This window comes from Carcharodon carcharias, chromosome 11 (genome assembly GCF_017639515.1).
Source record: "Carcharodon carcharias isolate sCarCar2 chromosome 11, sCarCar2.pri, whole genome shotgun sequence".
In the NCBI taxonomy this organism is placed as follows: domain Eukaryota; kingdom Metazoa; phylum Chordata; class Chondrichthyes; order Lamniformes; family Lamnidae; genus Carcharodon; species Carcharodon carcharias.
The window spans coordinates 9,278,596-9,292,729 of record NC_054477.1 but is presented as its reverse complement, the minus strand read 5'-3'; the positions used below and the strand labels follow the sequence as shown (position 1 = coordinate 9,292,729).

At 52.4% G+C, this 14,134-nt stretch overlaps 1 protein-coding gene across 1 annotated transcript in view; it reads right to left on the bottom strand.

The window, feature by feature from the left end:
- Positions 1-14,134, bottom strand: part of LOC121284440 (beta-arrestin-1) — a 137,224-nt gene that overhangs the window by 29,244 nt on the left and 93,846 nt on the right. The window contains exons 4-6 of the mRNA XM_041199904.1: positions 8,824-8,868; positions 7,262-7,458; positions 1,041-1,100 (exon numbers count right to left, since the gene is read on the bottom strand). Coding sequence (XP_041055838.1) covers positions 1,041-1,100; positions 7,262-7,458; positions 8,824-8,868 — 302 coding nt within the window. The remainder of the gene's footprint in view (positions 1-1,040; positions 1,101-7,261; positions 7,459-8,823; positions 8,869-14,134) is intronic.

Genomic DNA, 14,134 nt, shown 5'->3' with positions numbered 1-14,134 from the left:
CCAGGGGGAACAGCCCCAGATTCTCCAGCCTAACCCAGTCGCTAAAACCCCCTTGTCCCTGGAACCGATCTGGTAAGTCTCCTCCGCACCCTCTCAGGGACCCTCACATCCTCCCTGAAGCTTGGTGACCAGAACTGGACACAATCATCTAGTTGTGGCCTCACCAGAGCTTTATAAAGGTTCAGTGTAACTTCCCTGCTTTTGTACTCTGTTCCTTTTGTACTCAAGCAGGAGAGGGAGGGTGGGACTAAGGGATATTGGGAGAGGGTGGGTGGGACTGAGGGATATTTGGAGAGGGTGGGTGGGACCGAGGGATATTGGGAGAGGGTGGGTGGGACTGAGGGATATTTGAAGAGGGTGGGTGGGACTGAGGGATATTGAGAGAGGGTGGGTGGGACTGAGGGATATTGGGAGAGGGTGGGTGGGACTGAGGGATATTGGGAGAGGGTGGGTGGGACTGAGGGATATTGGGAGAGGGTGGGTGGGACTGAGGGATATTGGGAGAGGGTGGGTGGGACTGAGGGATATTGGGAGAGGGTGGGTGGGACTGAGGGATATTGAGAGAGGGTGGGTGGGACTGAGGGATATTGGGAGAGGGTGGGTGGGACTGAGGGATATTGGGAGAGGGTGGGTGGGACTGAGGGATATTGGGAGAGGGTGAGTGGGACTGAGGGATATTGGGAGAGGGTGGGTGGGACTGAGGGATATTGGGAGAGGGTGGGTGGGACTGAGGGATATTGGGAGAGGGTTGGTGGTTGAGATTGAGAGATGTTTGGAGAAGCTGCTGAACTGTTGCTGAATTACCCAGTGAATATCTTCTGTTCAATACTGCGACAAAGATCTTGAACAAAAGGTACTAATGAAATAGGGTAAGGCAGTGAGTGGGAGAGAATGCTAAAGAGAGAGAAGGAGAGAAACAGAGAGAGGGAGAGAGAGAATGAAAGAAGGGAAGAGAGGACTAAAGGGACAAGGAGGAAAAGAGAGGATAAAGAAAGAGGACCAAAGAAAGAAGCGAGTGGCAGTGAGGATGGGAGTGGTACCTTTCCTGTGTCTTCAGGTCCTGGTTGCAAAGTGACTGAACAAGGTAAGTTGGGAGGAATCTGGAAAACAATGAAGAAAAATCTCCGGATCAGTAGCAGAATCATCCTTACTGAACCCCTGAGAACATTCAGCCCCCCATCAATTGATAGATAACCCTAGCACCAGAGATGCCAGCTGTAGTGCAGTGGGTAGTATGCTCACTAGACTTCAGGTTCAAGTCTCACTCCAGGACTTTAAAAAATCAAGGCTGACCCTCCACTTCAGTACTGAGGGAATGCTGCACTATCAGAGGCGCTGTCTTTCCGATGAGACATGAAAGCGAGGCCCCACCTGCCTGCTTGGGTGGGCGTAAAAGATCCCATGACACTATCCCAAAGAAGGGCAGGGGAGTTCTCCCTGCGGTTCTGGGCGGATATTAACCCCTCAATTAACATCACAAAAACAGATTACCTGGTCACTATCACATTGTTAACCATGTTCATAAAATAATGGTGGCAGAACATGGATATGTGTCTGTGACACCAACACAACCAAAGCAGAAACAACCAATGAGTGACACACACACGTCAGTGGGAACAGATGCATCAACAGCACTTAGCACTGCACAAGGAGCGTTCATTACTTGCGAGATATTGGCCCACTAAATTACCTCAGATTCAATCTATCTTCATCCAAAGCAACAATTTATCTTCAGTAAAGATGCAAGTGCAGTAGATTATTTTTCGCAACCACTTTTAAGGTAATAATTAACTGAACTGAAGAAGTTAAACTAAGCAGGGGAAGTTAGCAATGCCTTGATTTTGAAAATCTCATCAAAGTTCTCTCAAAATCCCTCCATTTCCTTTCCCCTTCCTTTCTCTGTAACCTCCGAGATTTCTGTGCTCCTCTGGCCCTGGCCTCTTGCGCATCACCAGCTTTAATCATCCCACCATTGGTGGCCATGCCTTCAGCTGCCTGGGTCCAAAGTTCTGGAATTCCCTTCCTGGACATCTCCTCTTATCTCTCCCTATTTGAAAAGCTCAAATCCACCTCTTTGACCAAGCATTCGATCGTCTCCTGTTACCTCCTTGTGTGGTTTGATGTCAAAGGGTGGAACTTTCCGTGCCCACCGGTGTCGGGTGTGTCCGGTGGCGTGAACGGTCAATATGGCGAAAAGGCCAAAAAACCCATTTCACGGTGCCGTGAAACCAGTTTGCGATCGCCCGCTCTGCCCATCAATGGCGGGCCATGTTCCCCACCATCGGACATCGGGAAGCTCGTCGTAACAAATCTGCATATCATTATCACAAGGCCAGCCCCCCCCGGAATCATCGCGCCCCCCCCCAGCTGATGGCTGCACTTTGAGGGGAACTTGGAGGTGAGTGCACGGTAATGCTATGCAGCGTTTGCCAGGGACACTCGGTGGACTTCAAGATTGAAGCCACTTGTGCCTGAGCTGAGAGCACAGCCTGCAGTCCAATGGGCAAAGCTGCTGCCAATCGGTCAGGTGGAGTGGGACGGAGGTGGTGGGGTTACAGGCAGCCATGCAGCGCACTAAACCCTGGCCATCCAAGTAGTGACCAGCACTCTCCGGGATGCGTTAATGACCCTTCAGACTTAACCAAGAGAGGTTCTTAGAACACCCAAGCTCATCCACATGTCTCTCTCTTTCATCCTGCAGGAGGAGTACACCAGGATCATGGAGCCTGGTGGACGAGCTGTGCGCCTCTTGGCTTACCGAGAGCGGAGACGATGGTGAAGAGAGCGACAGAGGTGCCTGGCTGGGCAGAGGGAGGAGCAGCTGAGGCTCCCGCACACGCTGCTGAAGAGCCACAGCGAGCCCTCACTGTTCATCACCTAGTGACAACCCGGGTATCAGTAAGATTAAAAAAAATACTGCGGATGTTGGGAATCGGAAACAAAAAAGAAAATGCTGGAAAAGCTCAGTAGCTCTGACAGCATCTGTGGAGAGAGAGAGAGACAGAGTTAATGTTTTGAGTCCGTGTGACTCTTCATCATAGATCTGAAGAAGAGTCATACGGACTCAAAATGTCAACTCTGTTTCTCTCTCCACAGATGCTGTCAGACCTGCTTAGTGTTTCCAGCATTTTCTGCTTTTGTTGCATATAGACATCGCCTTTCATTCCTGCAGATGATCAAGAACCAGGTCCCTGAAGACTGCACATGTCTAGGTAACTGGTCAGTCACATCTGCCAGCTGCAGCAGGATTTGGTGCAATGGGGACATGAAGGGCATCCACTGCCAGTGGCTGTGAAAGTGACCATAGTTCTCCATTTTTATATCAGTGGCTCCTTTCAGGGCTCCACAGGTGACCTCTTTGGGATATCACAAGCCTCCACCCACAAATGCATCCATGAGGTTACAGACGCCATCTTTGCAAGGGCAACACAACTTTGTGCATTTCACCTGAGGCCAGAAAAGCCAGGATGCAAGAGCGATTGGATTCGCCTAGATCTCCGGTTTCCCACGGGTGCAGGGTGCCATTGACTACACTCATGTGCTGCTCAAATCTCCATGGCAACAAGCAGTCAACTACGTCAACCACAAGGGCTTCCACTCGCTGAATGTTCACCTGATGTGCGGCCACCAGAAACACATCCTACAGGTCAGTGCACAATTCCCAGGGAATGTCCATAACTCCTACATCTTTCGCAGGTCTCAGATCCCTGATGTCTTCCAGGGTCCAGAAAGGCTGCAGGGTTGGCTCCTTGGGGACAAGAGCCACCCACAGAGGACCTGTCTGATGACACCCATGCAGAGGCCTCAGACTGCGGTATAATGGGACTCATGGTGCAACTCGCAACTTGGTGGAGCAAACCATCTGGATGCTGAAGATGAGGTTCTGGTGCCTGGACCGGTCTGGTGGAGCCTCCAATATAGTCCACAGGTGATGTCACCCATCGTTGTCACCTGCTGTGCCCTTTACAACCTGGCGCTGCAATGGGGAGAGGAGCTGGCTGAGGAGGAGATGCAGGAGCTGGAGGTCTCCTCCGATGAGGGTGAGGAGGTCCTCGAACGTGGCGATGAAGCCATTGCCCTGGCCAGAGGAGGCAGGCGCGCTCAGGAGGCCCTCATAACTGCTAGATTGGTGCAGGATGATGACAACATGCAGAGAGGAAACCCCATTGATTCTCACATTGCATCTGTGAACATTTGACTTCAGTCTGGCTGACGGCAGCGCACATACCCCTCTGTGAGAATGCTCCTGTCATGGAGACGCAGTGGAGGCCCTGAAAGTCGCTCAATTCAAGGAGGATGACAACATGCAGTGAGGACACTCCATAGATCTTCACACGGCCTCCGAGAATGTCTGACTCCTGTCTGGCCGAGGGCAGCTCGTTTGCGCTCTGGGATCAAGGTGAAATCATGGGGATGCAGCTTTAAATCCACTGTTCTTTGTCAGCCTTCAGCACCTGAGCCCTTCAGGAGCACAGCGTCACCGGTCACCGGTCACAGATGCTGAAGAGATGGGGGCCAGCCCCACTTCAAAGGTGCTGAGAGCACACAGAGAGAATGAGAGAAGTCTGTGCCGCCTGCCCACTACATTCTGGCAGTGGTGACCAGCACTGTCGAGGTGCAGGCATCAGTAATGTGTCTAGGGAGTGTGAGGCTGGACCATCACTTTGGTCTGAAGGCCGCACAGACACAGGGAAGAGGCCCTGGACTGAGACACCTGCCTTTATCTTGTGCACATCTGAGTGACAAGAACACTGCTCATCAGAACAAGCAGCCACAGGCAGGGAGACGTTCTTAGGAGTTTATTTACAATAGTAAACATTAAGTACAAGTGATTAACACCCATGCCCAGCCTGTGCAACAGGGACTGGGGTGTTTTATTGACCCCCTTAATCACATTTTGGTTTAAAGTTTGTAATTTTCCTTTAAACTTTGTCCTTAGTTTTACAGCTGAACTGAATTAGGGGCTGTGCTTGATTTATCCTAATTTTGTTAATTTAGTTTAATTGTTTTGACTCAAAAAGAGTTACATCATCCTAACCCTGTCGCTATGTCTTGGTTTCCCCCGACACCCACAGTGGAGGTGGAGGCAGCCTGCTGACTATGACGCCCAGTCTGTGATGACCTTGGCAGGCATCCTCTGGAGGGCCGAGACCTGGTGGTCCCCGGCCTGTTTTCGGGATCCTGCTGTGTGGCAGTGGCACCCTCCTCGGCCTGTGGAGCTGGAGCTGCTGGGAAACAGGAGGAAGGGATTCGGATGGGCTGGACACTCCCAGGGTCACCTGGGTGGATGGTCCCGGAGTGCGGACCTGCTGATCCTCCTCCCTGTGGGTGTCCAAGGGCTCCTGGCTGACTCCTTGAGGGGAAGGGGAAGCTGGAGTGAGATCGAGCTGCCCAGCACCCGCCTTGCGTACACACTGCGTCAGCGATAGAGTTCAGGCGGCGCAGCAATGCAGGAACGATGTCCTGGACCAAGGTCTCCATGGAGGCTGCCATCTGCCAGTGTTGACCTCGGTGCATTGACATGCTGGCACTATCACCTCAGAGTGAAGGCAGACAGACTCCTCCATCATACCTTGCAATCTGAGGAGTGCAGTGGACAACCTTTCCTGATGTTCCTGAGCTTGCCTTTGTAGCTCCAGCAACTGAGATGTGACCGAGTCCAGAGACTCATCACCTGTCTCAGACTCAACAGATTTCTGGCCTCCAGCAGTCCTCCGAGTACCAAAAACCTGGGCGATCCCTGCCTTCACCTGCTGTGGATCAGACAGTGTGATGTGCTCACCAGATTGTGATCCCTGGGTTACTCTAGAACTAGTTCCCACCGAGGTGTGGTGTCCCTGCACTGGTGGAGGGTGTGGGTGAGCACTGTGATGGGGTTTCAGGGAGGGGGCCTCCAGATTCCTCTTCAGAGGTTTCTTTGGGGCTTGACAGGGGGCCCTGTGTCATGGACTCCATCGACTAGATATCCCTGCCGAAGCAAGGGGAGATAATCAGTGCATGGCAGTGGCCTGTGAAACAGGACACATCATTCACAGCATGGTTGTCTGATGGATGTTGCATTGCTGGATCTTCACTTGGTAGAGCAGCGTCGACCTTAGTGTCAGCACAGGACCAGTCCAGATTCTTGCCAACCAGTTGGATGGCTCAATTTTCAAAGTCTGTGAGGATCTTGATTTCCACCAGTCTGCAACCTCTCCCTCTTGTTGTGTGCCAGCTTGTCCTGCATGGAGAGAGATGGAGAGAGTGTAAACAGGATGCCTGCCAGGCCAGATGATAAGTATACCTGGCATGTGTGGGTGGTGAGTGGTCCCATGGACAGGATGAGGACAATGAATGTGTGTGTGTGTGAGAGAGTGAATGGTGATGTCCCTTGAACTTGCAGTCAGTAAGATCCCTGTAGATGTGTGATGGGTTTGTGAGTGTGTGAGTTGAGAGTGATGAGAAGAGTGACTTACCCTGGTGGAATGGAGGAGATCATTCATCCTCTTTGGGCACTGGGGTGGCTGTCCTCTTTTGCAGGACTTTGGCACTGACCAGCGCTGCCTCTGCCTCCTGTGCTGGATCAGTGAGGTTGCTGTCCATCCTCCGGCCGGAGCTGGGGTAGAGGGCTTCACCCTGAAAAGGTGCTGGAGGGAGCTGTCACCGAATTGGGGAGCTGTAGTCTTCTTGCCTTTTGGGGCCATGTCTTCTGTGCAGCACCCTGTGCTGGAAGCGGTGAAAGCTGCACGCGAGTCTGCAGTTTAAATGTGGTGCCCGGGTTGGTGAAGCGGGGAGCTGACAGTGTGGCCGGTGAAGGAGGCTGGGGGGTGATTACAGAGATAGGGGGCTGGGTTTGTCACTCTGCCCTGGTGGGTTTGAAGGTAAAGGTTGGGGGGGTGGGGGGGGCAGGTAAAATCCAGCAGGCGGCCTTCCTGCTCAGGTGTCGCTGAAGGCACAGGTAGCAGAGCCTTGGATGTTCTCAAGTTTACAGAGGGTAGGATTTGGGAGACCAGCCAGGATTGTATGGGAATAGTCGAATCCAGAGGTACGAAGGCCTGGAGGAGGGTCTCAGAAGCAGGGGAGCTGAGACAGGTGTGAAGCTGCGTGATGTTACGGAGGTCTTGGTTAAAGGCACCATATATATCTATCTATAAGTCGCTGCTGAATAAGACTGGTATAAATATGAACTCAAGATATAGCCTCTTACATAACTCACACACTTCTCTCAGTAAAAAATTCTGCTGTTATTGTTTAGTATTAGAAGCTGGAGAAGGGGACGAACCTCGAAGGTGAAAGGGTAAGCGTGTTCACCCAGTTTCTTGATCAAGCGCTCCTGAAGACGAGTTAAGGGCTTCTTCTCCTCAGCCACTGGCGGGAAGGTTTGGACACTGGTGACAAAGAGATCCTTCCGGAAGGTCAGTCCCAACACGTCCAAATCCTCCCGGCCGTATCGGAAGGCACACGTCAAGGTGACAAACACTGCAAAGATGGGAAAGAGTCATCAGTTGGTCACATTATCTACGTGCAAACAGCGTTGGATCACTGTCTCTGACCAGCAGTCATTTCTGGGCAGCATGATGCTGAGAACAAGTCTTCAATATTGAATTTTCAAGGCTTCTTGATGTTGTGGTGGAGCTGACTAATTTTGACATTGGGTCTGTCGTTTCTTCACTCTCTCCATTCTGGTTTTTACTCTTCCCTTCCCTCTCACTGACTCTACCCACACATTTAATCTCCTCCCACAGCCCCATGTACATTCTCCCCCTATCACTGACTCTACCCACCCTTTTAATCCCCTCTCACAGCCCCATGTACACTCTCCCCCTATCACTGACTCTACCCACCCATTTAATCCCCTCCCACATTCCCATGTACACTCTCCCCTATCACTGACTCTACCCACGCATTTAATCCCCTCCCACATCCCCATGTACACTCTCCCCTATCACTGACTCTACCCACCCATTTAATCCCCTCTCACAGCCCCATGTACACTCTCCCCCTATCACTGACTCTACCCACCCATTTAATCCCCTCCCACATTCCCATGTACACTCTCCGCTATCACTGACTCTACCCACACATTTAATCCCCTCCCACATTCCCATGTACACTCTCCCCCTATCACTGACTCTACCCACACATTTAATCTCCTCCCACAGCCCCATGTACACTCTCCCCCTATCACTGACTCTACCCACCCATTTAATCCCCTCCCACATTCCCATGTACACTCTCCCCTATCACTGACTCTACCCACCCATTTAATCCCCTCCCACATTCCCATGTACACTCTCCCCTATCACTGACACTACCCACCCATTTAATCCCCTCCCACATCCCCATGTACACTCTCCCCTATCACTGACTCTACCCACCCATTTAATCCCCTCCCACAGCCCCATGTACACTCTCCCCCTATCACTGACTCTACCCACCCATTTAATCCCCTCCCACATTCCCATGTACACTCTCCGCTATCACTGACTCTACCCACGCATTTAATCCCCTCCCACAGCCCCATGTACACTCTCCCCCTATCACTGACTCTACCCACCCATTTAATCCCCTCCCACAGCCCCATGTACACTCTCCCCCTATTTAACCAATAATGTCATCTTTGTATAAACACCTGCTGATCTCTAAACAGATCCAAGCGAAACACCAAAATATTTGTCCAGTCTCAGACCTCTACCAATGAATCATGGCCTGTAGCTCTCCCTGGAACAGGACCCATCATATTCTGTGGAATGTTAGGCATGTGTGTGTTTCAGAGTTGGTTCCTGGACACAGATACCAGTCAGAACTCTCCATGGCTGTCAGGCCAGTGTTCTCAATCCCTACCTTTTCTTTCCTTGAGATATTCTGGGTCAACCAAAACAACACCATCTGCAGAAGGAGAGAGAGGATACCTGTCATGATGCAGTGCTGGTTGTTAACAGTGACGCTTGTTAAGACTTACATTCCTAGGGCTGGATTTTACATTCCCAAATTGGGTGTGCTGGCACTCCCCTCCCTACCCAACATGCCCCGACACTGACCAAACATTTGGCGCAGTGTCTTCGGTTCAGTAACCTGACGTCACCATGCCAACCTCCAGTAACACGGGTGACGGACAAGTGCCGAAATCAGTAGCCCGCCCGCCATTTTGAAGTCATTCATAAACGAGCTATTTTTAACAACCCAATCGTCCTTAATTTCTCGATGCCCGCTGCATTTTTCGGGCACCGGTCATTTAAAAAAAGGATTGGGAGTCTTTTACGGCAGCCATAACAAGATGGCACAAGGGTGGTGGAAAAGACTTGCCACCAGGGCTGTGGCTGATCATAGCGGTAGACGCTTATGGGGGAGTTGGCAGTGTCTGGGTGATTTTTAATTACATTTTAAAGTCTTTTTTCTTTGCATCTTCAATGAATAATGAAGACTGACTCTGAGGGAAGGGGGCCTTTCCAACTCCAGCCGTGTCCTTGGCGTTACCCCTCGGTCACATGACATCACGCCCTGCTGCGCCGATTCTCAGAACCCATAAGTTATATATTCAAACTGCTATGAATTCAATTCATTGTACCCCTGGGTGCTGAACACGCAGTGTGTGTGGAGATTGTAACATTTAAGGTACAGGGTGTTCCAATGCTTGTTGCATTGTTTCCTGCCTAGAAACTAGGGTGGGACCCTCTGGGAGTGTTTTGATAGGTCAACAGATCAGTCCAAGGACATCTCCTCTTAAAGGAGTCAGCTTTGGGGAGACTGCCAGCCAAAAAATGTCACAGACAAAGGGGCAGAAACAGGTTCTAGTCAAGTTAAAGAGGGGGCTGCAGGGGGCAGACTTAAAGTGAAAAGGGCCATTCGGGCAAAGGTACCCTTTTGGAGCCGTGGTCTTCTGCTTGGCACGACCAGAGATCTGAAAGTGTGTTTGTAAGCTAGTGTTGAGTGTACTCTGGAATCCAGGGAGAAGAAAGCGCCAAAAGCGAGATTGACACCCAGTGAGGTGAGCCACTATTAAAGCCAAACAAAGGGGAGCAGCTTTTGGAGAGAATTCCAAGGAGATCTTCGAAGATGAAGCTGGGAATCCCTTGTGAAACAGAGTTTCAGTGAGACTTTTTGACTTGGTGTTTACTGACGTCTGGGTGGGTTCTTGAAAAACCCATGGACTCTGCCTTGGTTGCATCTGTCATTTACTCTGTAGTGTGGTGTGTTCGGCCACAGTTTGTCTGTTCATTCCCATGTACCTCATACTTACCCTGAATGTTGGAGTATAAGACAGCTATTGTAAATTGTTTTATCTTTCTGACCTTGTAATAGTAACATTTGTTTTTGTTTGTTCAAAACCTGTGGAATCTTGCGGCTTTATTTCCAAAGCAGGTGTCTTGAATTGCATCCTTTATCTAGTTTAAACAAAACGGTACCAGTCCTTAACCAGATCTCCCCACCCTCCCCCCACCTCTCACGCCTCAGGATCTGGCCAAGGATTGTAACAAGATGTGATTCATATTCCGCTGCCAATGTAGCTATAACAAAAATTCATCACTATATTATATTACTTTTCATATTAACTCAAAGTCACAAACTGACCATATTGTGGAATCTAAAAACAACGATGAGAAACTTGGGGAGACAGTAGCCGAGTGGTATTGTCACTAGACTAGATAATCCAGATTACCAGGCTAATCCTCTGGGAACATGGGTTCGAATCCCACCACGGCAGCTGGTGGAATTTAAATTCAGTTAATAAATCTAGAGTTGAAAGCTGTTCTCGGTAATGGTGAGCATGAAACTATCATCAATTACCCCTTTAGTGAAGGAAATGGGCTGTCCTTAGCCAGTTTGGTCTACACGTGACTCCACAGCAATATTTGACCCATTCGTTTCCGCTATCTCCTGCGACCATGCAGTTTTTGGTAAAAATGCAGGGAATGTGACGTTGGAAACTGGAACACCTCTGCCGGGTGAAGCAGCCACCACCTCCCACCTCACTCAATTCCAAGCACAAAGGCGGAGCTAACACACTTCCTGCACTCCCAAGCGTGTTCACACTACACTACCCGGTACAAGCAAGCAAGGGCATAAACTCTGTCCAACCTGATACGTGGCAACACTGGGTGGAATTCTCCCACGTGCCCCGATGGCTGGGCCTTCTGTCACTGCTCACCGTGGCAGACCACAATTCCCGCTGGAGGCCGCTGTGAAACCGATTTGCGCCCCGCTAATGGCACGCAGGGTGAAGACCCGGCCGGAATCTTAACCCCCGCTGCCGATTCTCCGCGACACCAGTGGGGAAACATGCCGGTACAGAACACGCCTGTGCAAAAGTTGGGCCTTATGTTAAGGGCCTTGGTCAGCTCAGGGACCTCGGAGCAGAAGATGGAGGCCTCCAGCTACTGGGCCCTGGAGCGCCACCTGCAGCACAGGGCGGGTGGAGTTTCACTCACGTGGCTCCTCCACGATGGGGCTTCCAGAAGTTGGGAGTTCTCCACCCAGCAATCTCGCTCAGGCTTCGGGCCTTCCTCCAGGGACATCGTTCAGGCTTCGGGCCTTATCCCTTCCAGGGCCACTGCTATGGGATCAGGTCCTCGGGTTGCAGCAGGAGGCTGTGCTGGCCGGTGTTGGGGTGGTGGGGCTAAAGAAGGCCAGGAGGGCTGCAGATGTGGTTGGGGTGTGAGGGTGCAGGAAAGGCGTAGTGAGGCGGTAGAGGGAATGGAGGGGGCAATTAGGTAGGGCCGTGTTAGTTGCTGGGTGGGAAGAGGGGGTTATGTCCAGGTGAAGCGGGGGGGTGGGGGTTTAAGTCCAGGTGCATGAAGGAGTGAGTTATGCCCAGATGTGTGAAGGGGGGTGGTGGGGGGCTATGTCGAGGTGAAGGGGTTCATAGGGAGGGGTCAGTGGGGTCAACCGGTGACTCCTGCGGAGTGAACTCAGGGTGGGTGTGGTAGGAGGGTAGCGGACAAGGTTACAGGGGGTAGAGGGAGCCGGTAGGGCGGGAGAGTGAGGATGTGACAGTGTGGCATGAAGGAGCGGCAAGGATCATCCATGGGCACACGGAGGTAGACATGGACTTGGGTGATGGGGGGGGGGGGTGTCGCTGGGCAGGGAGAAAGTCGGGCAGATCGGTGTGTACGGGGGTGGGATTTTCAGGGAGGGAAGGAACGTGAATGTTCACCTGGACATTATCAAAGGAAAATGGTTCAGGTTAGGGAGTAACGGTGGGGAGGTCGAAGGTAATGCCGGCGGTGGGTGAGGGGGGTGGCGGGGGGTCAATCGGGATGGGGGAAAAGGCCTGGGTGACCGGGGGAAACGGTGCAGGAGCACAGGAAAAATGTCGCAGCCACCATGCTGGTCTGGTCAAAACTAAGCAGAGCCTCGTATCGGAGGTCCCGGCATGCTGCGTGGGAGTTGGGCCAATGGGCAAGTGGAGATGTGGGTCATCACAGCTGGACAGACAAAAGGGTGTTGGCTGTGCTGGGACCCGGGTCACGTGGGGATTTGACGGGGTGAAGACTCAGTGTGCGAGGGACGGCGCTTGCATATCGCTTGCAAAGGCCTTGCCACACACTCTTCTCCCTGCAGACTCACTCGGTGGGGGAGGGGGAGGGGGGTTGAGTGTCCGCAGGAGAGGAGGGGGCAGGGCCGTTCACTAACCCTTAAGAACCATGTTGAAAAAAGACAGTAGACATTACTGCAGCGAGTGATTATATTTACAGAGGTTACAAGTGTGACAATGATTTGTTCACCCGTCCAACCGAGTGCGATCAAAATTTCTTTATTCTTCGTGGCCCACCACTTCCTCTAGGTGCTCCCCCGACACCCGTAGCAGGGGTTGAGGCAGCCTGCTGACTGGTTGACCCTGTTGCCATGGGTGACGTTGGTGACCGTCCTCTGCAGAGCCGAGGCCTGGAGGCCTCTGGCTTCCTTTGGCTGTCCTCCTGTGGACCAGCCTGCCCCGCCGCTCCCTCTGCGCTGACCAGAGGACAAAGGGGCCACAGGCAAAGGAGATTCAGGAGGTCCAGGCAACCTCTGAGATACCTGAGCGGATTGACCCAGGTGTGACCTGCTGCCGCTCCTCCTCCCTTTGGGTGCCCGAAGGCCCCTGCCTGACTCCTTGAGGGGAAGGGGCCACCTGGAGGGTGGTCGAGGTGCCTCGTCCCCCCCATCTCACATGCCGACTGCAGCAGCTTATCCATGGCTACCACGGTGGAGCGCAGGTCTGCGCAGATCTCCGGCAGGATGTGCCGGACTAGGATCTCCATTGAGTCCACCATTCTTCCCATGGAGACCTCGATGTGTGCACAGATTGGCACCACTTCCTCAGAGAGCAAGTGGATGGACTCCTCTGATTTAAGAGGGCCTCCAACACTGCTGCTCGATGTTCGCCTGCCTCCTGCCGACTCTCCACCATTAGTTAGAAGGCCAATTCCAGAGGCTCGTCCTCTGACTCGGACCACACAGATGCCTCTTCCCCAGCAGTCCTCCGAGTTCCAGTGAGCTTGGCTGACCTCACCTCCTCCTGCTGTGGGCACATGTCCGTGCAATGACCACCAGGTTGTGAGACCCTGCCTCAGCTAGGACTAAAACCCGCTGAGGTGTGTGTCCCTGGGCTGGCGGACGGTGCAAGTATCTGCTGTGATGCCGCTTCAGGTGCACATCTCTCCTCTTCCCCTCTCTCCTGGCCCCTCTCTGGGCTCGGGCATCTGCTGAGGCCTGACAGGGAGCCCTCATCCTTGGGTCTTGGCCTCTTCCTGGTGGAAGCTGTGAGAGAGGAGACAGCAAGGGCCAGCCTGAGCTGCCTCTGACCCTCAGGTGTCTAAACCATGGATGGACCCTAACTGGATGGACCCCCAAGTCCAGGCTCCTCATTGCCATGTGCCCGGTCCCTCTCCATGCCTGCCAGCTGAGCCAGAAAGGCCTCAGATGTGGTCTTCCCCTCCTCCCCCTCCCGTCTTTGCCCATTCTGGCCGGCTGTGCCTCATCTTGTGCTCAAAGACAACAGAGAAGATGGGTTTGAGAGGAATTGAATGTTGCATCCATTTGTATGTTGCAATTTGACGTTCAATTCTCATTCTTCTGTTCTTCCACTGGTGTGTGGCAGGGCATTGCTGCATTGCTGGTTGTCCAGGAAGGTTTGTCCTGTAGAGGCGTTGCAGCAGACACCTGCAGCACCCTC